The sequence below is a fragment of the Phyllostomus discolor genome, chromosome 2 (assembly GCF_004126475.2).
Source record: "Phyllostomus discolor isolate MPI-MPIP mPhyDis1 chromosome 2, mPhyDis1.pri.v3, whole genome shotgun sequence".
NCBI classification, from domain to species: Eukaryota; Metazoa; Chordata; class Mammalia; order Chiroptera; family Phyllostomidae; genus Phyllostomus; species Phyllostomus discolor.
Window position 1 is genome coordinate 127,919,871 of NC_040904.2, and position 23,940 is coordinate 127,943,810.

The 23,940-nt window shown below is 44.1% G+C and overlaps 1 protein-coding gene across 1 annotated transcript in view; it reads right to left on the minus strand.

The window, feature by feature from the left end:
- PLXNC1 (plexin C1) overlaps positions 1-23,940 on the minus strand; it is a 150,765-nt gene that overhangs the window by 97,347 nt on the left and 29,478 nt on the right. The window contains exons 3-4 of the mRNA XM_028532099.2: positions 10,673-10,807; positions 7,149-7,249 (exon numbers count right to left, since the gene is read on the minus strand). Coding sequence (XP_028387900.1) covers positions 7,149-7,249; positions 10,673-10,807 — 236 coding nt within the window. The remainder of the gene's footprint in view (positions 1-7,148; positions 7,250-10,672; positions 10,808-23,940) is intronic.

Below are 23,940 nucleotides of genomic sequence, written 5' to 3' on the forward strand. Positions count from 1 at the left end.
CGTAGAGCTCTGTGGTAGTGTCGAGAGAGGTGGGGAGGTACACGAAATCTGGAGAAGTAGCTGCCAGGAAGAAGACTCTGGAAGGCATGTGACGTAAAGTCACTCTTTACAAAATGAACCAAAAGAAAGTGACCCTGGAAGGGGCAGGGTTGGGCAGTGCGGTGCCGCTGGTGCTCAGGTTTAAAACAGATCGTTCGTCTTCCCCGCTGCCTTCAGGATCCTCTTTTTAAAACACAATCATGATCACGTCAGCCGTCTGCTAAAAACCCTTTAATACAGTAAGCTCTCAGCAGCACCTAATGAAGTCCAGACTCAGAGCCCTTCCCATCCTGGTCCCACCCGGCCTCCTGGAGCCAGTGCTGGAGTGATGGAATTCAATCTGCCACGCCCTCAGAAGACCTCTTCTTGGGCTGGTTCTTCTGCCTGAAGTGCCTTCCACACCTTCCATCCCGTAGGGAAAGTCTTCTCAGTTGAAAGGCCTAATTTCATGCCACCTTCTCTCCAAAACCTTTCCCACCCTCTGTTACAAGTAATGGCTCCCTCCTCTGGGGTTCCACCACCATAATGGCTAATATTACTTGAGTACTTACTATGAGCAGTAAGGCTTACTAGACACTGTGCCTAGGACTTTATGGACATTATCTGAATTGATTCTTTCGGCAACCCTGTAAGGTTACAACCTTGCTTTAGAACAAAGAAGAATCACAAAGAAGATGAGAAACTTGCAGGCCACACAGAAGCCCAGATGGGATCACAAGCGAACTGACTCCAAGATCTGTGTCCTTCCTCCCACGCTGCACCACTCCTGCTGCCAGTGTGAGAGTCACCCCTGCATTGCCGTGCATCCCAAACGGGCTGCTGCTCCTACATCCTACTCCCTAATGACACCATGTGCTTCTGGGAACCCAAGCCAGACACCTGCACTCCTCTTATAATCTCAACACCAAAGTCCTGCTCTGCTGGGAAAAGAGCACTAACCACTGCACCCTTGGACGCTCAGCCCTGGCATCTGTTGGAAGCCCCTCCCCATTTGACTTAGGTGCCCACTGTTTGGGCTGCAGCCTAGTGCCTAGTCCGGGGCCTGGGGCATATGGCTAGCCCAGTGCATGTTTGGGGATCGTTTCTTTCTTTGCAAGGATTTAGATCTAAGGGGAAAGAATACATCTTCCAGAAAAACAGTGGCCACCTTGATATTTTACGTTTCATTTTCTGGCCCTATTTTTAGCATGTCAGACTCAAGGGGGAATCCAATTAATCACTAAGTCCTGTCAAGTTTACCTTCCAAATAGCTTTTAAATCCACCCACTTCTTCCTATTGCCACTATCATCTAATTCAGTCTCTGGTCTCTTGCTGGTTTACCGCCACCTTCTAAGTGATCTGGAGCTTCCAGCAGTGTCCCTTCTGGTCTATTTTGCATGTTCTAAAGCACACATCTGATCTAGCCTCTTCTAATTAAAGCCCAGCGATGGCTCCCCAAAGTCCCTCCAACAAAATCCAAATTCTCTAACATGGCTTATAAGACCCAGTCTTATCTGCCTCTGCCTATCATGCCAACCTCATTTCCCAACACTCCCCGGCTAGACTGCACTCTCTGTCCCTACTGAGCCCCAAGCCCACTGCCCTATAGACCCTGGCCTTGCACAGCCTGTTCCCTGAGCCAGCTGCCCCTTCCTCCTCTGTACTTGGCTGATATCTGCTCACATTTCAGGTCCAGCTTAGACATCCCTCTAGGAAGCCTTCCCTGACCTTTTAAGTTTTGGTTAGATGGTTTCCATGTGCCCACATAAAACCCTTCACTTCTTCTGTGCTAACCCTTATTATACTCCATTTACTTATTTGTAGATTGGTAGCTCCTTAACTTATTAAGGTAGACTGGATTATTGTTCCCATTCTACAGTCTCTCCTGTGCGAGAATCACACATCCACAGCCTTTGCCATGTCCTTTTGCACCATCTCCCACTACAGTAGGCAGAGTGTATCTCCCTACCCCACTGATGCTGGGCTTGGCTGCACAGCTTGCTTGCAAACATGACATGAGCAGAGGCTCTGAATGTGTGGCAGAGTTCAGCTTGGCCCCTTGGGCTTCTGCTCTCTGCCATGAGAAGAGCATGTGTAGAATGGGAGATATGTGAAGCAGACCTGAATTGAACTCCGTGTTTTAATTGAACTTAGTGGGGTGACATTGGTTCATAAAACTATACAGGTTTCAAATGTACAAACTCAATAAAACATCCTCTGCACATTGCATCATGCACCCATTGCCCCAAGCAAAGTCTCATTCCATCCCCGTTTTCTCCCCTCCACCCACTTCCATCTATTCCCCGCCCCCTTTCCCTCTGCCTATCGCCACACTGTTGTCTGTGTCTTTGTGTTATGTATACATTTTTTTCTTAATCCCTTCACCTTCTTTCATCTAGTCTCCCTACCCCTCTCCCCTGACAACTGGCAGACTATTCCATGTATTCATGCCTCTGTTTCTCTTTTGTTCAGCAATTTATTTTGTTCATTAGCTGAATCCAACTCTTGACCTGCAACTTGAGCCTCCCAACCTTCCATGACTGTTAAAGCTGAACCATGAGCAAAAAAAACCCCAAAAACGAATGTTTGTTCTTGTAAATGACTAAGAGTTTGTTTGTTACTCAGTATTATTGCAGCAGAAACCTGACTAATACATGCGTCTACATCCCTCACTAGTTGTAAGCTCCATGTAGGCAAGAAAGAACTGTATCCCAAGCACCTAGCACGGGGCTGAGCACATTGTAGGTGCTCCAACAATATCTGTTGATTAGACATACAACTGAATGATGAACATTGGCCAATGACATGTCTGTCTCCTGGCTAATGTGTGAATTCCTTAAGCCCAAGAATGGCAACTGACCTCTCCCAGTATCACCTAGTTATCTGACTTCCCGTATTGGGTTCTTGGTAGATATTCGATAAATATTTGTTGAAGTTAAATGAATTGAATGTTGTGGGCTGACATGGGAATCAGTCCTTAATTTATGCCACTGTCTCTATGGGAAAATGCAGTCTGAGTGCCAAACTTGCAAATGAACTTTTGGAACCTCACTCACTCATTGGTTCGGGATTGCCAGTTTTGTGGAAATCCATAACTGAACACATGTGCTATGCTTTGCAATATGGGAGAAGCTGAGAAACTGCTTCCAAACCCAAGATATTCATTCTGCAAAAATTTACTTTCCACCCACACAGACAAATTCATCACAGGTTGGATTTGAAGTTCCAACAATAAAATACAAGACTTTTTAGAGCTCATTGTTTATCTAGTTGCTTTTTATCTGCTTATACTGAATGCCTATTCTTAACACCCCATCAAAAGGAAATGAAGATCATTTTCTTACCCCACCTTCCCAACAAATTCACTTTCTACACACGTATGCAAGAAAGCTCAACCTTCTCAAAAGAGAAAATAAGTTATTTTTCTAAATAAATCTGTGGCATTTAAAATAAACACAGTGGGATGCTCTGCAGTTATAAGAAAACATCCCCCTTTAGAATTCCTAATTTTGAACGGCACTGGGAGCCAAATGTGAGTCACGGGTCTGAAGCTTAGTTTTATTTAATCTTAGGCCAGAACCGAGCCAGTGTGCAACCGGGTAACCTGACACGGCTGGGAAGGGCCATCAGTCCACACCTCCAGAGTGTTTTGTGATCTTCACGCACAAGTCTCCAGCCATTGGTAGTTTCCCAATCATTCAGTCCACTCCAGTCATTTAACATATACCTACTATGTACCAGGCACTGTCCTAGATTCTGGAGGATACAATAATGAACAAGACAAGGTCTTATTCACATTTTAATTGCAATTGCAATTCACATTTATGCAGTTCATATTTTAATAAAGGGAGTGACAGAGAAATAAGATCAGTTCAAATAGTGGTAGGGCCACGAAGACAATAAAACAGTGATGTCACTGTGAGTGAAGTGAGGCTACTTCAGACTGGATAATCCCTTGAGATGTGTGTGTGCTGGGACCTGATGATCAAGCCAGAGCCAGCTGTGGACAGATCTGGAGAAGAATATTCTAGACTGAGGAAACAGCAAGTGCAAAGTCCCCGAGGCAGGAACAGCCTGGCACACTCTTCAGTCAGAAAGGAAGCCTGTGTGGCCAGGGTAGGGCAAAGGGAGAGATTAGCCAGAGAGGTCTGAGAAATAGCAAAGGGCCAGACTATGGAAAGCCTTGTATGTAGGCCCTGGCAGTAATGGAGTCAGACTGAATTGTAAGATGGAAGCCAGTGGAGGTGCTCAAGCTGGGAAATGACAGGATCTGGTGTGGAGTTTAACTGGCAGAGGTGAGGGAGTAAGAGTCGAAGCCAGGGGAGCAGTGAGCAGGCTTGTAGAAGCCTGGAACTCAGAGTCACCATCAGTGCAAGCCCCATGCCCTCAACCTGTTCTCCCATTCTTCCTTTCCCCTTCTTGTTCGTATCAAAACCAGGCCCTCCCCTGAAGTCACGGCTTCCTTGTAGCCCACTCCAGGGCCGACCTTAATTTCAAGCTCCCCACAGTCCACTGCCCTTTTTCCAGTTCCCTGGCTCCAACAAGTTTTCCCCCAACTGCAACCTCCAGTGCACACACAGATCCTACCACCTTCTCACTTCCCTCACTCCTCTGCTCATGTTCACTTAGATCTTAAAGCCCAGAGTTCACTATTATAAGTATCAATAACCATGTCAACATCATTGTCCACCCCCTGCGTGTACCCTCAGCTCCCAGGCCCCTCTGTCCCCTCTTGAAGGACTTCCTGGAAAAGCCCCAACTCAGGCTCCACCTAACTCTCGCCTACTCTTTGACTTTGCCAACAGAGCTGAACTTGACTTGCGAAAGCAAAACCATGTTTACTGTTTTCATTTCAAAAGCAAGACCACCAACCTCAACTGGGCCCTAACGCTTCCTGGAAATCATCCTGTATTTCCCATCTCCGTTCTCTCTCCCACTCTATTTCACACCTTCTCTCTGTTCAAACCCACCCCTCCCAACCTCTTCTCACTCTCACTTGTCTTAAGTCACTGAAAATGATGTAAACAATATGAAAATACACTGTACACGCTTCTACCACCCACCTGCTCCCGGGTGCAGATTCTCACCTTCCCTCCCAGGACCAAGAAGGAGCTGTCCCTGTGTGAGGCTGGCCTCCCCACTGGTGTGCTAGGTCATACTTCCCCTCATCTGCTGAGAGACAACACTCCATGACTTTCTCCTCTCTCATATCATCAGTTTCCCCCTCTCCTCAGGACTTTTCCCAATAGTCTCCAACACGCTGCTATTTCATGCCCCTTATAAACAACAACACTACACTGTCTGGACTCCATTTCCCTCCCGCGCTTTCTGCCATCTTTCTCAGCAAATTCATCTAAAGAGTTGTCTCTACTCTGTCCTCTTGTTATCTGTGCTTGCCGCTTTAGCACCACCTCCCCAACTGTCACTGTCACAGTCACCAATCATCACCTGCTAAGCCCAGTGGACCGATTCTCTTCTCCTCTTGCCTGACCTCTCAGTGCAACCCGGCAGAGTGGACCACTCCCTCCGGGGACCACTCCGTTCTTTCTCTCGCTCCCCAGAGATCACCTTCTTCAGTTTTTTCTCTTCCCTGTCCTGTTTCCTCTTCATCTCCCGGACCCCTAAAAATCACCCACCTCAGTGCTCAGTTCTCCAATTACTTCTGCCCTCAATCTGCACTCCCCTCCCCACCATCTGGTCTGAAGGCTTCCTTATGTCCCATCTAAACACCACAAACTCCCTAATTCATGTCGCCAGCCTGGACATCTCCCGTGTCCTGCATTTGCCAGTCGAGTAGCCACTAGCTCCGTGTGGCTGTTCAGTCACCACTACCACGCCATCACTGGATGAACCCCCGCACGTAGCTCTGCTAAGATAGACAGGGCACCTGCGCAAGTGGGACGGGGCGGAAAGATTAGAGCAAAACTGCTTAGCGGGTGTGTGCCGATGAAATGCTCTTCACGATCGGTTAATTCCTTAAACTCTACTCTTGGGCAAATGACAAGAAGAAAACCTTCCCACCCAGTTACAATTATTCATGAGAATTTTCCTGGCCCTGTTTCTTTTGTGTGCCAGTGATTCTGACGGAAACAGCCCGGTAAGGAAGCGCTGGAAAAGGCACAGGCAATTATGCATCCTGCGGCATCTCAGCTTTTGACTTCCTCCGTGAACTCTTCATTAATTCCATCCCCATGTTTTTAGTTTGTTTCCTAAACCTCTTGTTTACATTGTATTCCCCCCTCTCCCTTCATTGTTCTTGGCTTCCTCCTCCAGAGGCTCCCAAATTCTCTTCCTAGCCCTCTCTTCTTCCTCCAAACTGCCCCCTTGTTCCGCCTCCAGCTTCTCCGCACCTGTTCTACTCTTTCTTATCCTTTTTTACCTTTAAAAACTGAAAGAGCCAAACTGACAGACACTGTTATGTTTTTTTCTTCTTCTTCTTCTGCCTGAGCTGCAGCTCAGGCTCTCTCCTTGCTTCTATAGTGAGAGCCTGAGTACTGGGTTACCATAGTAACGGCAAATCCAACCAGGCCGATCCCAGTGATGCTAGGAGCTGCCATGGTGAGGAAGCCGCTCCAAGTTGCCCCTGAGCCTCGATGGGTCATGAGCATCGTAAGTCAGGACCAGGCTGGGCAGATCCTGCCCGAGCCTGAGGTTGTGCATCAGGCCCACAGCTGTATGGCACATTTGGAGACAACATCATCAATAATAAGGCTTCCACTGTACCATCTGAGTATGTGACATTGTGAGGATTCAGTCAAAAAATTTCAAACATCCTTATTCTTTTACCTCCCCTGAGGGCATGCCTTTCACCTCTCTCTCAAACTGGGGAGAACTCCGTGGAAAGTAAAAGCAGACTGACAGCTCCAGGCTATCCTCTTTAGGTCACATACCTGCCCCTCCCATCCCCAGAGTGGGTGACCCTGAGTGGTCCGGATCAAATGATTTAAAGCACCAACACGGCTGGGAACATCTCTGGGAATTAATTCACATTACACAGTGATATTCTAGTCATCGAAGAGACCAGCCCTCCCAGGTCACTGGAGTGAATTGTCACCACAGGGCAACAAGTGCTCTGCCCTGTGACACTTCTCTGAACATGTGAGCTGGTGAGAAAGAATTCAGGAGATACCTTTGCAGCGAATGGCACCAACCGCAGTGAGGGTCTGCTGCTGTTAAGCACTCCAAACAGGATTTATGTTTATTACAGTTTGCAACTCCAATTCTCCTCACCTAAAAATAAAGATGACAGCAGTTCAGATGGAATAATGAGCAATACCAGAAAAACCACCACACCTTATCTGAGGAAGGGCCACAGAGAGACATTTATTGGCTCAAACTCTGGATGTCTCCATAATGACCATGCGCAGGATGTCCCAAGTCCCAAGGTAGGAAGCAGGTTATCAGAATCACCTTGGGAGCTTGTAAAAGTGCAGATTCCCAGCCCCCTGCTGCTGGGACTCTAGCTGAGTAGGTGTAGGGCAGGGCCGAGGAATCTGTATTTTCAGGTGCTCTCTCAGGTGAGTCTGATATGCAGTTAGGTTTCTGATAGGCTAAGAATGACGTCGAAAGGGATCATGGAATCAGGTCAGCTGGTTTCATGCAAAGATAGGCAACAGTGCTTTGGAAATGAGCATCTAGAAACAGTGAGGGGCTCTGGCCCAGGAGGAGCGTGAGGTTGTCAGTGGCCGTGGAAGTGAGGAGAACCCTCCCACACCCCGCTCAGGGGTAGCTCCATCGCCTCAGCTCCTGCCTCAATGGCTCATACCCCCTGCACTGCAGTTGAAATTAAAAGAAACAGGGGCAGTTTTCAAATCATTCCCTACCCCTAGAGTCATCTCTTCCAGTTGTCAGGAAATAGCAGCCCACAGAGTGGGCACTGGTGCTGGGCAGAAGCAGGCTGCTGGCAGAGCTGTGAAGTGGGGTGGGAGGTGGGGACGTGAGTGTCACACGGCCCAGTTACTGCAGGCAGCATCCCACAGCAGGTAGTAAAGAAACTGTGGAACTCGTTAAACCAGGAAGCTATACATGCTAGAAAGTATAAGTAAGTGCTTAAAAAGGCTAGAGAAACAGAGGCCAAGAAAGGGTCTGTGAGGAAAACAAGCTATCCTGAGGAATATCTTTTGACTCTAAGTTGACTCCATGGAGGACAACCATGACTACCCACTTCTCAGTTCTCAGTGCTGCTGACGGACGTGCCGGGCAGACCACCAGCCTGAGCCAGAATGAACCAGAATGCGGATATTTCCTTGTAGCTCACAAAACAGCTTTTTAATTCTGGGGGATTTTCATAAATGTCACATAATCTCTCTAACCTTGTTTTCTCATCTGTGAAATGGTGATTGTGTTGCAGACTCCACGGGGTTATTACAAACATGGTCTGGCACATACTAAACGCTCAATAAATGCTGGCTGCTGCTGCTACGTGAGAAAAGCTTCCACGGTTCAACAAACATGTGAAACCTTACACTGAAAAAGTGAAACAGATTTCCTTAGCACAAGGCTTCTGGGAGCCTTTGAACATGCCCAATGTCATGGCACTCCGAGGGGCATGGTCAGTAACTTCTGCTCCTAGGACAACTTTTGCTCAGAGTATTTAGTGGAATATGCAACTCTAGAATATTCTATAAGAATTACCATACAGCACACTTAAACACAGAAATATGCAACTCCATGTAAAAGAGAAGAGCCTATAAATACTGTACTGGACCTGCTTTTCCAACTGAACACAGTATTGTGACTATCCCACAGCAATGCATATATCTTCATATGGTTATTTTTAATGGCTACATAATACACCAATGTATGGATGAACCCAGACATGTTAGTTTGGCTATTACTATCTGCCCAAGAAACTAAGAAAGGACTTTCCTTAGGTTTTATCTCTCTTCAGGTTATCCTGGCCTGACCAGAGTGTTACTGATGTCTAGCAGTAAGCCTACGTGAAGAATGAACAAATAACCAGCTTTGACGCCCAGCTGAAAACTCACCTCAGGACTTCAGGCTTTGAATGACCAGAGATGAGAGTAATTTACCTTCAGAAAGTGGAGGACCCGTCAGCTATTGGACAGCTATTGGATCCGTCTCCCAGGATCCCCATCCTACTGTCGTCCTGGGTTCCAGGGAAGGCAGTGATGAGGATCTCTGAGCTATTTGCAATGTTTTATAAAGCTGAGTGGGAAAATGTGCACAGATTCAGCCAGGCCTCAAGGGTCATGGCTCTGGGCTGGTATTTGATGCGCTCTGTGGGGTAGCACAGTCAGTTCTCTGACTGCTGGCTTTGAGATACCCTGGATGAATAAAGCCCAGGAATGGGGGTTGCTCCTGAATATATGCAATTTGTTGAGTAGACAAAAATCTCTCAGTATGGGAACTCTAGGGAAGAAACATAATAAAAAAATTTTTGAATGGGGAAGCAAGCTGGTCAAGGAGACTCCATCTGGTGAAGAACTGGGTTACAAAGGTACATGAGGTCCAGTGGCCATCTCGATGTGGTCGTTTTGACACAACTGACTTTTAACATACAAAGAGCAGTAAGGCCCTTTTAGGAATTCCAGAAACTACAAAGTGCTTGCCTACCTACTCTCTGGCTCTAATAGCACATGTGGATTAACGTCATCACTATTGTCCTCGGAATGATGGAATATAACAGAAAGAAAAACAGGTGGGCCAGGAGCCTCTGTTGCATCCCCTGTGTAATTATGTAAGTCTCAGTTATCTTCCTTGCACTTTGCATGTTTGAATACTCATGGGTCAAAGCCACCGTGCCACAATGGCCTCTTTAGTTTTCATAAATTTAGGATTTGATCTCATTTATCACGGGCTTTAAAAGATCAGGGCATAATTTAAGGCCTAGTCCTGACAAGGCCTAACCCATATATAATCTAGAGCAAGTTATTTAACCTTTCCAAGTCTTAGATTCTTCATATATAAAACAAAGGTAATTTCGTATCATTAAATCACTAACACTTTTCATTAACATTGTCTATTGTGTGTGTGTGTGTGTGTGTGTGTGTACCCAGTTCTGTGCGTCCCATCTAGAGAGACCACACGCAGAACAGTGGCTTGTATGTGGTCAGAAGGGACTCAATACACATTAGTTTCTTTCCCCCTTCCCTTAGTGAAGCTTTGTAAAAATGAAGAATATGTAAAACGGTGTCCTTTATAATTCAGTAAGCAGAAGCAAGAAGAAAAACTAAAACAGCCAAGTAAATTAAGAGAGGGAGGGCAAGTGCCATATATTTCCTGGTTAGTGAATGTGTATGAGACTGTGGCCCAAAATTAACCCCAAATTCCAGAGCCAGTCCCACTGGACACATTCATAAATGCATCTAACCATTCAGTGCTCACACAATAAATGTGTAAATTCAGTTACCTTGCTGATTATGCTCCCATTTGCAAGCACACCCTCCTCTGCAAAACTTGGCATTGGAAATACAGCCAATAATAAAATTGTCTAAATAGGTGATATTTCTTGCTTAGTTACTGACAGTAATGTTTTTAATTCTGTGCCTTTGGACCATCGCCGGTCTTCTCCGAGCCTGCAGCGACATTTAAACTCGGCAGTTCAAAGTAAAAGCTTTGCCTCTAGATAATGACATCAATTAAATGATTTTTACTCATAAGTCAGAAGCAATAACCAGTATTTTTACCTACCTCTTTTCCAGCTGTTACGTAGATGTACATATTCTTCTTAGGATGAGGAACAAGTTTGTAAAAAACAGGTGTTTCTTCTTTAATTTCGTAGATAACCTCTGGACAATTTGAGGTGAAATTCTCATCAAGAATAACCTATTTTTTCCAAAAAGAGAAATATGATTTCTATTAAATATTTTGAATAGCAGGGTGGTAAAACTTGTAGCTTAATTCTAAAACCACATCCTTTCTTACTCACTAAATACGTAGGCGAAGGTACCAGGTTCCTTAATCACCCTCTCGTGTCTGTCCTCAACAAGGCTGGAAATAACGAGCACAGGATTTCTGCTTTTGTAAGGGACAAGGTCACACATGCACACACACACACACACACACATGTGCGTGCACACACAAAAGCCACTCTTCAATGCTGGGCAGTGTCCGCACACATAGGCAGTTCCTGACCACATCTGATCAGCCTTATGAGAAGCTACAAGTGACAGCTTCATTAGAACTAGGCCAAGGCTGATTTTAAAACTAAAGAAAGTTGGTTCAACATATATTTGTCTAGGTTATTCTGATTCTCCCATATAATTCTACATAATCATGCACTTTAAAGTAATCAGGACAACTTATCAGGCCTAAACAATGAGTATGTATTGATATAAAAATATAAGCGAGTCTGGCTTTGAAATTGGGTGAACCTGAGCTTCACTCATGTTCAGTCAATGAACACCTACCGAACATCCACTCTGTATCAGGCATCATGGAGGTGCTCGGAAAATGCAACGAACACAGTGGCGGGGGAGGGGGTTGTTCCTACCCTCAAAGAGCTTATGCTCATGCATGCACCCAGGGACATGATGACAGACAGTTAACAAAAAGTGATATAACATATATCAGAATGGCATAAAGGTCAAAATAAAGTGGGGTAAGAAGATGGAGAATGCATCCTCAGAGGGGGTCTTGCTGAGAAGGTGACACTTATTTAGAGACTTGCAGTGGATGATGACATCATTTGGATATCTGGGCAAGTGTGCCCTTAGAAGAGGAACCCATAGGTACAAAGGCCCTAGGATGAGGGGAGGCCAGTATGATTTGAGCAGAGCAAGTGGAGGTAGAGGGGAGTGAACAGTGAAGTAACAGGGTGAATAACACAGGTTCTTACAGGCCTGTGTAAAGATTTTGCCTCTCACTCTAGGTAAGAAAGAAGAAGCATTTGCAGGGCTTTGAGCAGAAGCATGGTAGAAGGCTTATCGGGAGACTATCACCATAATCCTGGAGAAACACAATGGTAGCTCGGGCTCAGGTTTGCACCCGGGCTCTCTCCTTTAAGTGGCTATGCTGCTCTGAACTAGTAACTTAACCTCGCTGGGTCTCTGTCTCCTCATGTCTAAAATGAGTCTAACGATGTCTTTCTTAAATACAGCTGCTGTAAGGATCAAATGAAACTTATGAAAGATGCTTAGCACATAACACTCAATAGATAATTGCAAGCTCCCTTTAGTAGGAACCATGTCTTAATCATCTTTCTACCTATCTCTTTGCTCAATACAATACCTTCAAAACTGAAGGTATTCAATACTTTGTTAGTTTGAACATATCCAGATATAATGTATATCTCCACCTCTGTGGAGAGCAGTCGCACCAGGCACATGATCTGAAAAGGAAAAATCAGCACCTGGGTTCTTTTCAGACAAAGTTGACATCTGTGCATCTACTGACCAATAATATGCCTGCACCCACATATTCTGATGGTGATTACACAGCTATTTAATCAAAAGCTCCCTATCAACCTGGCACGTGGAGCATCTTCTCACACCTGTCCCTGTTCCCAGAACCTGGGCCTGAGCGTGGCTTTGTCTGGCAATGGTGACTTCCTTCCATCATCTGCTCTGGGTCAAGCCCAGGGCAAGTAGCTCACTAGGAGCCTGTGAACTACTCACTAAACTCAGTAGCAGGTCTGAAAAAATGGAACAGAAACACTTAAGTCCCAAGGGAAGTGGGACAGATCTGTGTCTCAGTTCATTTTTAAATGACTCTACAGATACACCACTGGCCACTTTTTAAGTGCTCGCCAGCCACAGATGACTGTTGGTTACCACCTGCAAGTGCTGATAGAGAACATTTCCGTGATCGTGGAATGTTCTAGCAGGCAATGCTGGCCCTGAGAAAACTGAGTGGAGGGAGACATAGGGCAAGCAGCAACCAAGTATGGACTTGTCAGGCTCTTGTCTTTCTCTCTCTAATTTGTGGACAAAAAGGGGCCCATGTACTAAACCCAACAAGCTCAGGGGAGGCCTGACTGGCAGGCCCTACAGACTCAGAGATCGTAGGTACCCGCGTAGGAACATAAAAAATCCTAATTGAAAGTGAGCCATGGTGGGTAGTCATGCCTGTAGCTTCCTTGATGAAAGTCAGTCTTTACCATCAGTGAGGCTGACTGTTGTGTTCCTGCACCTAAGATGACACACTTGAGAAATGTCAGAGTGATCTCCTTCTCCAGAGCCCTCAGGGCACAACTGTAGATGCCAGAGCAGGAGCCCATAGAGCCCCTCATTATCACCTCGTTCCCGGAATACCATCTCTAGATGCGGTACCCACCAATGTGAAGGGAGTCTGTGGTACTCTATTCTGCCGTTTTATCCAATCCCAGAGATCCCTCTACCCTGCTTTGCTTTTTCCCGCCCCCTTAATTTACCACGAATGGATTTCATGTAACCTTCCTTATATGTCCTTTGATTCTCATGTATAAAATAAACTGCAAAACTGTCAATCTCTGGAACATTTTCTCAATTTGTTGAGATTTTGCCTCCCAGCAATTGTCGTCATTTTGATTCAAACTCATAAAAATTCCCTACAGGTTTGGATGTTTCTTATGTCAACATTTACTTGGCATAGTCAGCAGGATTCCAAAGAAGCCCACCCAGGATCACCTTGCAGACCCAGACCCAGTGCTAGGTACCAGCAGGGGCTCATTGGACCCCACCAGCTCCTCACTTTGCATTGGTGAATCTGGGTAAGTTTTCTTGAAATTCCAGACCCCCCTGTTTTAAGGTAGGAGGCCCCATCTTTATTTGAACTGTTCTTTAAAAAACAAATCCTTGAGGTGGCATTAAAGGTTAAAGGTTGAGATAACTCAGGGACAGTTGGGAAAAAATGGGTGGGTGGTCTTAAAATTGGACTTTTCAATTGGAACTACTTACTGTGAGACTGAACAAAATTTTTTTGCTGGATAAATGAGAATCAGAACTCATGCAGTTCTGAAGATAAGGGGCATTTACTCCCTCCAGCATGAAATGCAGATATCTTTATTGAGTAAGAATCAACGAGGAGGTGTCAGAGAGTACTGCTCAGTAAGAGCGGGGCCCCACAGGGGATTCCAATGCAACTGCAGTGAAATAATTGATGCGTCCCAGGACTCACTCACGAAGGCTGTTTGCCTCGCACTCTGTCGTATTAGACAGCTGGGAGAAAAACTGAAACACGCCAGGGGGTTGGAGCAACTCAGGAGATGACAGCCCCTTGGAGCTCAACCCTTAAGCAGCACACTTCAACCCACCACACAGTATCTGAAGAAATTTTATTCCAACTCTTCAGATCACAAAATAAAGCTAAATTAACATGGGAAATTGTGCTTCCAAGGCTGACAACCCCCCCACCCCCAGCCCCCATTAATACTCCTGCAGATGGGAATCTTCACTTGCAAGTACTTACAGAAATGAGAAGATTTAACTAGAACTGATATTAACTTAAGATAGCCAAAATGAAGTTCTTTTGACACCTAAATTAATTTTTGCATGCACAACAGAAAAAAAAAGCTGGCTCTAAAATCAAGCTGAATGAATGAGAGGCGTTTCCCTCGACTGGCAAGTAGAAGCCTCTGAAACAGCACAGAGGGACTTTCTTCTTTGCAGCAAGTTAATAAGAATATTGTAGTGACTGTTTCTGAACTAAAGAAGTTTCCAAAGCTTCTCAATGACACACGCGACTTTCCCTCTTCTCCAGCTGCCCCGCCCTGCCGTTTGTGTCCCAGTCCGGACTTCCTCTCCTTTCCCTGCCCCTTCTCTCTCTCCCACGTGCCCTCCGCCATGGTGCCCCACTGACTTAGGCAGCACTTGGAATAGAAAACCAGACCAGGAGAGACTCAGAAAACAACAGAACAACCTAGAAATTCTGACAGCTTTCTTTAGAGAAAAGCCAGTCTCAGGACAAGGGTTGCCAGGCATAATCTATTCTTCCTGTACTAGGCCAGAATTAAAGAATCTAACTAAAAGATTTCCTCAACCCTCTCCAGGACCCTGATGGGTTTGCAAAGAATTTAACTATTAGAATACATAATCCTGGCTATTCGGACCCATTCCAATTAATACGCCTACTGGTATCTGGGAGCAAAGCAACAGAATTACAAGCAAGGTTTGTTGGGAAACTGCTGTAGAAAAGTCTGTTTTGGTTGCAGAAAGCCAGGTCACTTTAAGAAGGACTGTAGAAAACAGAAATGGGATCTAGAAAAAGAAAAGAAACGGTGACGGGAACAGGGCTGCTCTAAGGACTATGAGAGGGCATTTCCCCTTCTCCTTACTAACGGTTTAGTAGAAAAGACAATTACCATAAAAGAGGAAACTACTCAGGCCCTTGCAGGGGCTGCTCTATCTGTTGATAACTCTTACCCAACTAAGCTGCCCTCTCCATCGGACTCAGCTCCTAGACAGACGGTAGGGCATCTAGCCAACCAATGCTTTTGTTTTCAAGTCCCCAATGCTTTGGGGCCACACGTACTTTGCCTAGTCATATCTACCCTATTTCACCTGCGAGGGTAAGACTCTCTTCAAACTAATAACACCTTTTCCCAGAAAGGTGAAATGTATTTAGAACTAAATGAATCAGACATTAAACCCATTGGGAAAATAATGATTTTAAAGGAAACTCCACAAGAGGAAACTAATCTTAAAATCAACTGAACCTTTGTTACAGGGCATTCCAATGCAACTGTGGGCCTTTTGCAGTGCAGATATTAGCAACACCAGCCAGCCACTCCTGTTAAGGTGACCGCTGACAATACTTGGCCTCTACAATATTCATCGATGTCCTCTAACACCTAGTGGAATTGAGCCCCATTATAAAGGATTGCTTTAAAAGGGGGCTCCTAATGCCCTGTAGGAGGACCCTCTTGGCTACAGCCACATTGTGCAAACAAATAGAAGAGACAGTTATGGGCTCTCCTTTGCTTATTTTCCTCATTCTGGTGAGTTTCCACCAAATTCTCATCACACTCAACACTTCTCTCAGTCGACTGGCTTCTCATGAAAGACTCTTGCTTTCTACACCTGATATTAATTTAACTCGATGTAACAGTCTTAACCCAGCAACTCTGCTGGCATTTTGAAGGATGAAGACACTCACAATTGTTTTGCTTCCTGACCACCTTTTTGTTCCTAACAATGGTTTATAGGGATCTCCTATTGATAATGCTGACTTCATTTGGTTTACAGATGGATCTTGTCTGTAAGATGAAGGGGGATATTCAATAACTTACGTGGTGGACATAACTGAAGTTTCTTATTTATCTTAATTTGAACTGTCCAGCAAGCTGAAGTCATTGCTCTGACTTGAGTTTGTCAATTGGCCAAAGATCAAATAGCCAATATTTACACTGACAGTAACTATGCCTTCGGTGTAGCTCACGGCTTCCAGATATTGTGGAAGCAGCGAGGCTTCTTAACTTCCGCAGGACAGCCCATGAAGAATGGAAAACAGGTTGCAGAATTATTAGATGTCATACAGCAACCGAAACAATTGGCAATTATCAAAACTCCGGGACATTCTAATGCTGCCACCATGGAAGCAAAAGGAAATAATTTAGTTGACACTGTAGCTAGACAAGTAGCAATAAGGAACCAAATTATCCAGACCTAAGGATGTTTCTTCTTTCTATTATATCAATAAAAGACTGTCATTTATAGTTCCAACAGACAGCTGCAGAGGGAGAAAAGAAGACATAGCAACAAAAAGGGGGGAACTTTTGACTCAGACAAACAGATATGGTTTGGACCCAATCAGAGTTCAGTCTAGCCTATAAGAGAGGGCTAATTACACACACTTCCACATGCGCAGGAGCTGGCACATTGAGGTCCTGCAAAGATGACTCCATGGAGTAAGCAGTATTGCTGGAAGCCTTCTTCTACTGTAACTCATGAAGTGTACAGCAGATGTTTATCTGTCTAAAACATAAGCCTGGAAAATCACGCCACAGGCCCCAGGAACATTTCCTTCTCCCTTTAGGTCCACTTGAAGTATGGCAATTGGTTTTTGTGCAAATGCCACCATCTCAAGGACACAAATATGTGTTAGTTGTAATTTTAATGTTTTCTCACTGGGTTGAAACATTCCCTTGCAGGAGAGTAACGGCCTTAAGGGTAGGTAAATTGTTATTGGAAAAATTATTCCCAATTAGGGAATTATAGTGAGTTATAGTGACTGAGGGACTCATTTCACTGGGCAAATAATGCAATCCATTTGTAATATCCAGCCTATTCTATGCCACTTTCATTGTGTTTACCAACCCCAGTCCTCTGGAATGGCAGAACATACAAATGGCACAATTAAAACTCAACTAGCTAAATTTTCAGAAGCTTTTAGTCTCCCTTGGTCAAAACTCTCCCCATAGTGCTCCTCAATCTGAGATCCACTCCCGTTGGTAAACACGGCTGTTAGTCACTGGTCACCCTGCGCACCTAAGTGAAGGGGCATACAAACTAACCTTACTAAAAGGAGACATTCTGCATCATTATCAAGGACTTATTAACCAGCTTTAAAAATTGATAAATCAGTAACTGATTCACAGTGTACACCCAGGAGATGAAGACTTCAAAGACTACGACTTACAGCCAGGAGATTTTGTTCCATGAAAAAGACATCATTAAAGACTCTTTCCAACCTTGTTGGAAGGGACCTTATCAGGTATTACTAAGTAATCTATGTGCAGCTAAACTTAAAGGCGTTCACTCAAGTATTCACATTTCTCATCAAAAACAAAAAAAAGTGCTTGACCACAAATGGACATCCACCCCATCTCTGACACTTGCCTCCACCTAGAGTGAAGATCAAAGACTCCTCAGAAATAGAAGCTGCTGACATCAGAGATAGATCCCAAGATGTTGACAAGCCTGTGTACCCTCACACTGGTGTTGAACTTGAAAAACCATTTGTTTGATTGTCTTTACCTGTCTGCTAATAATATTAGTCATAATAATAGCTGTACTTGTTCTTTGGGCTTTTCTCAAACTTGTGTATATAGCCAAACTGTTCATTGCTAAAGGTGTATAAGATAACTTCTATATTATCAGTAATACTCTTTCATGGTTTCTGTTTAGAAATTTAGAATGAATGGCCCTAGCTGGTGTAGCTCAGTGGATTGAGTGCCTCCTGCAAACCAAAGGGTCACTGGTTCAATTCCAGTTAGGGAATATGTCTGGGTTGTGGGCCAGGTCCCCAGTAGGGGGTACACGAAAGGCAACCACACACTGATGTGTCTCTCCCTCTCTTTCTCCATCCCTTCCCCTCTCTAAAAGAAATAAAAATAAATAAAATCTTTGAATTAAAAAAAGAAATTTAGAAGGAATATTATTGTACAAGAAAGCAAAGGGATGCATGTGTTTTTGAGAGAAGTTAAAAGGATGTAGTTTGTCCTAGTAAGTTGGTTATTTCTGAATGAGTAAAAAGAGAAAACTAAGAAGGACAAGAGAACTTATAGGAACTCAGTGGAAAAAGAGAATTGAGAAAGGAATTTTATGTATAAGTACTAGAACCCAACCGTGGGTATGTACTTACCCCCTATCCCAACAAGGACTACTGAGTGTATTGATTCAGATGGAAGCTGAGGTGGTTAGTTTCAAAAACGGCCCTCTATAACTGCTGGTGAGGCACAGGAAATTTGCTTATGAAACTCTTCCTATCCTCCTGGCCTCTGGAAATTCAGATGGTAGTTGTAATTTACCCTATTATGTTCTTACAGCCTTTATCCCAATTAAACCTTAAGGTTACAGGTCCCAATTGCACAACTAGTGGGAATCAGATTAATAATGAAGGGCACTTGAGTGCTTCCAATAAGAAGTAGATGGGCCATAGTAAATGGGAACCAATCTCATAGACAGTGAAAATTGAAGAGTTGTGCAATGTGCCTGCCAACCATAAGGAAAAGTGGCACTAGAGGTAAAACATGGAAGAGGGAGGCAGACAACCAAACTTAAATCATGATATGGTTTAAGATCATATCTTAGAAATGATTCATATCTTAAGAAGTGATTTTCTTAACGAGGGCCTATAGACCTGACCATCTTCCATTTACCTGCCTTTCCCTTTTGAGAAAAATTTGGCCTTGATTTTTAAGGTTAGGGTTTTGTCCCATCCCCTGTGGCCTGTCTTCCAGCAAGACAAAGGAGGATATTAAGACTTCCTGGAAATGAGCCTTCCTAGCTCTATGAGACCACATTACCCAACCAAGAGGTTTGTTATTACTGCATCCTTCAGACTGATTTATGACCAAAAAGAGGGAAGTGTGGACAAAAAGGGCCATATTCTAAACCTGACAAGCTCAGGGGAGGTGAGCACTGTGGGGCCTACAAACTCAGAGGCCTGAAGTATGCACGAAGGATGGCCTGAAACTAAAGCTTCCTAACTAGAAGTGGGTTATGGCAGGCAGTCATGTCCTAGGCCTGTAGCTTCCTTGGCAAAGGTCAATCTTTACCTTAAGTGAGCCTGTCCAGTGTCTTTTTGAATCTAAGAGTAACATACCTTGATGACAGAATATTTTCCTTTTTTAGACCCCTCAGGTCACAACCTTAGGCACCAGAGCAGGAGACCACAGAACCCCTCGTTGTTACCTTGTTCCGCAAATACCATCTCCGTGTGCTGTAAGTGTTAATTATCAACTACCTTGTACCCACCAATGTAAAAAAAAAGTGTGTTTCTCTCTGTTTTACTTTTTATCCAACCCAGAGATTTCCCTGCTTTGCTTTCCCCCGCCCTCTTAATCTACCACCAGTGGATTTCACGTAAGGCCTCCATATCTCCTTCTTTAATTCTAAGGTATAAAATAAGCTGCAAAACTATCATTCTCTGGAGTATTTTTTCAATTTGTTGAGATTTTGCTTCCTGGCAATTGTTGTCAGTTTAGCTCAAATAAGCTCAGAAAAATTCTCTACAGATTTGGATGTTTCTTACGTCAACAAATTCATATTCTTTACAAGCTCAGATTCAAAGAGTTGATCCAGTCCTGGAAAGTGGCTGCGCAGAGAAGAAACAGGAGCCAATTTAAAAAAGACTGATAGAAATATTCTCAAGTGAGACTTAAGAAAAGAAAGGCTGCTGCCCAGATTTCTTTTGTCACATTGAAAAGCATCATTTGGCAGAACCACCTATGAAGTATTCTTGCCCAGAATACTAATTAAGCCTATACTGCTAACTTTCACTTAGCATTAGCAGGAATAGAGCACAGGTGGCAAACACAAGGTCCAAGGGCTGAACTCGGCCCTCCACCTTGTTTTATCCGGTCCAGCACCTTGTTTCTACCCAGCAGCAGCACTGAGCTCCTGGCCCCTAGTTAAGGAGTAGTTACATTTATACAGTCCTAAAATTACATTCAGCCCCTTGAAGGCAACCGTGAGGCTGATGTGGCCTCTGGTAAAAATGAGTGTGACACCCCCAGACCAGAAGAATAAGCTAAGTGATACCACAAGACAGTGAACACGCAATGCCACCACGGAGACATTCACAGGCACCAGGCTTTGTTCCCTCACGCCGTCAGTGGTAGGGATAAAGGGAGGGACTTCTCCACGAAGCCAGTGGCCGTACAGGGAGCAGGCCGCTCCCAAAGGAGAGAAACAGAGTGTCCAAATGTGATTTGAGAACCTTGTTTGGACACCAATTTGAACAAGAACAATTTTTAAAAGGCATCATTGAGCTAATCAGGATAATTTAGTTACAGGATAATTTAGTTACCTAATATGGACTCAATATTAGATAAGGCTAAATAATTATTAATAATTTTGTTAGTTGAAATAATAACATGGTTATTTAAGAAAATGATCAGTATGTTTTTAGAGATGTGTAATGATATGAGGGGATGAAATGACACAGTATCTGGAATTTGCTTTAAGATAAAAAGTCAATAAAAACATAATTTATAGTATGTTGACTATAGTTAGTAACTGTATTGTGTAGTCTCAAGCGGCTTAATGAATGAATCTTAAAAGTTCTCATGATGAGGAAAAAACGTGTAACTAGGTGTGGTGACTGACAGTAACCAGAACTTGTGCTGGTGACCAGGCCACGGCACATGCAGATACCAGATCACTGCACAGCACATCTGAAATAATGTTGCATGTCAACCACCCCTCGATAAAAAGTTTACAAACCACCACCTTGCATGTGGAATCTAATGAGCAAAATAAACTGGCAAACAAAACAGAGGCAGAGGCATGGATGCATGAAAGAGACTGACGGCTGTCAGAGGGGTGGGGGGAGAGGCACCTGGATGGAGGAAGGGGAAGGGATCAGCCAAAGAACACACACGCATGACACACAGACACGGACAGCAGTGTGGGGATGGCCAGAGGGAAGGAGGCAGGGCTGGCTGGAGGTGGGCAAAGGGGAGAAAACAGGGGCACAATAATAGTGTCAACAATAAAAATAAAGTAAAAAAAAACACAACATCTCCTTGCTCATTTTAAATTAGTTAAGAGCTGCACTGTAGCTGTTGTTGGGGCTTATGTTAGTCCTGGAGCATGGCTGATAGAGATAGAGATGGGCAGAAGCTAGAAGGATCTAGTTTGGGGCAACTTGGATTTATTTGCTTGATGTGCTGGAGATGAGACACCCATATCCTCTCTAGAACTCTAAACTATCTAAACTATGGGAAGTCTTTCTTTCTTGCATTAGAAAAAAGTTACCAAAGTCCACTGTATGCCCGAGTTTACCACCCAGTTTTCTGAACAAACTGTTTTAGTGGCCTACACTGAAACTTATCCTGATAACCACAGATGCTGGGGTTAAACTGTCATGTTTCACTGAGGTGTGGGTGAGACTTCTCTGGAAGGTAATGGGGTATTAGCTACCAAAATTATAAAGCATACACCCTTAGGCCGAGCAATCCCGTGTACATGTGTGAAATCATAAATGTGCATGGACATTCACATGTCTTATACACAAAGGACTGAAACGGCCTAATTGTCCAACCACAGTGAACAAATAAACTGTAGCACAAACAACTGAATTCCAGTCAGCCATGAAAAGAATTAGAAAGCTCTTTATGTTATGTTTAACATGTTATATTAAATATGTATATATTTGCATGCACAAATATTTTATGTACACATGCAGGTACTATATATACATGTATGTTTTATATGTTTAATAAAAGAGGAAAAAGCTTTTTCCCCTTTTGCTTGCAGACATATATAAAATACCTTTGGAAAGATACCCAAGGAACCATTACAGAGAGTAGAGACATTTGACTTTCAATGTATATTCTTTTGGTTCTTTTGCACTTAGAGCAATATTAATACGTTAGCTCCAAAATAAATATTTAAATTTAAAAAGTGTTTGGGGAAGAGTTGGCTGAATTATTTTTTGTTTGGCTAGATCATACAAAGGACGGTCTCCAGAACCCTGAGGACAGAAGAGCAAGTTTTCATTTTCATCGCAAGGGACCCAAACATGCTACACTGGGGCGCTGAGGTCTCTGCCTCTGTGGTCCTCGTCTTTCTCAGATGACTACAGAACAGGAAAGAGATGACTCTCTTCCTCCTTCAGATTTCTATTAATAGCACCTCCACCTCACCCGTCCCCATCCCCACAGCCCAGCCCAGGGGCCCCAGGGGACACTTGGATCTTCCAACCACAAAATGCATGTCAACATCGACAAGGAAAGCAAGCCGGTAAGACTAGAGGAAGGGGAATGCTCCTCCCTCGACTCCGCTCAGCTGTGTGGCCTTGGAAAGAACACGATCAGTGAAGTGTAGCAGGAAGTAATGGTGGGTCACAGAAACTCAAAATGGGTTGAATTTTGCATAAAAGAAACCTCACCCTGCTCACACACACACACTCCTTGGGTGTGATGTAGAATTTTATCCACTGTTTCCAGGGCATGCCCTTCATACAGATCTAATCTGAAGCCAACCTGAGCTGTGCATACTCTGATACACCCCTTCGACCTACAAGTCCCAAACGTCACCTCCTCTGGAAAGAGAAGCTTCTGCTGGACCCCACTGCCACCCTCCAACCACCCCTCTGTTTTCTTCACAGCACTTACCACCATCTGAAATGACTCTGTCATTGATTAATCCATTTGCTTGTTTCTGTCTTTTTCTTCCCACCACAGCAGCAGGGATACTGCCTGTTTTGTTCACTTTCGTATCCCTAGCACCCAGAACAGTACCTGGCGCATAAAAGGTGCCCAATAACTATTTATTAAAGGAAAAATTCAAGATTTTACAAGGGTTTCCCCATTTTTCCAGCTGAAACCTGTCTAGAAAACAAATTTTCCCTGATGAAGAATTTCAGTTTATGTCAACATATTGTTTCTGTTGACATCTTCCTAAAGCCTCATTGACTAGTCTTGGGATTGCTGCTGCATACAAAAAACAGAACAAACCAAAAAACCAATATAGGCCTGAAATACACGGTGTGTGAGACTTCCACACCGTACAGTCAGTTGTATTACAAATTTGACTCCACCGCTGGGAGGGATAGCGTGGTGAGGAAAATGAAGGGGGAGGAGCTAAACAAAGACTATTGCTTGTCTTCTTTAATATTACCATGAGCTGCAAAAGTCATGGGGTTTCAAAAGCTCAAATACGCCAAATTCCTGTCCTTATGCCTCACCCTGCAGGGCTAACCAGTTGAAGGACAAACAGACCAATCTTCTCATTTTCCCTCATACACACACACACACACACACACACACACACACACACACACACAAGCCAGGAAATTTTCCAAAAGCATTTAATGTGCTTCTGTAGTTAAGCATAATAAAGATGAAATACAAAGATTAAGGCAAATTCCTCTCTTGTTTCCAGTCCATTGTACTTATATTATTATAACACGTAAGAGAAGCACACAGCCTGAATCACAACTCCAGATCTGTGGATTACAAGGGAATGGTAGCTCTAAACTGGGGAGGCCCCCGAACTCACAGACTGAAATGAATGACGTGGGGATGAACTTGGAATAGCTTCATAAGGTGTTCTAAACAGCCACCCATGGGGCCCATTTCCAAGTTTTGACAC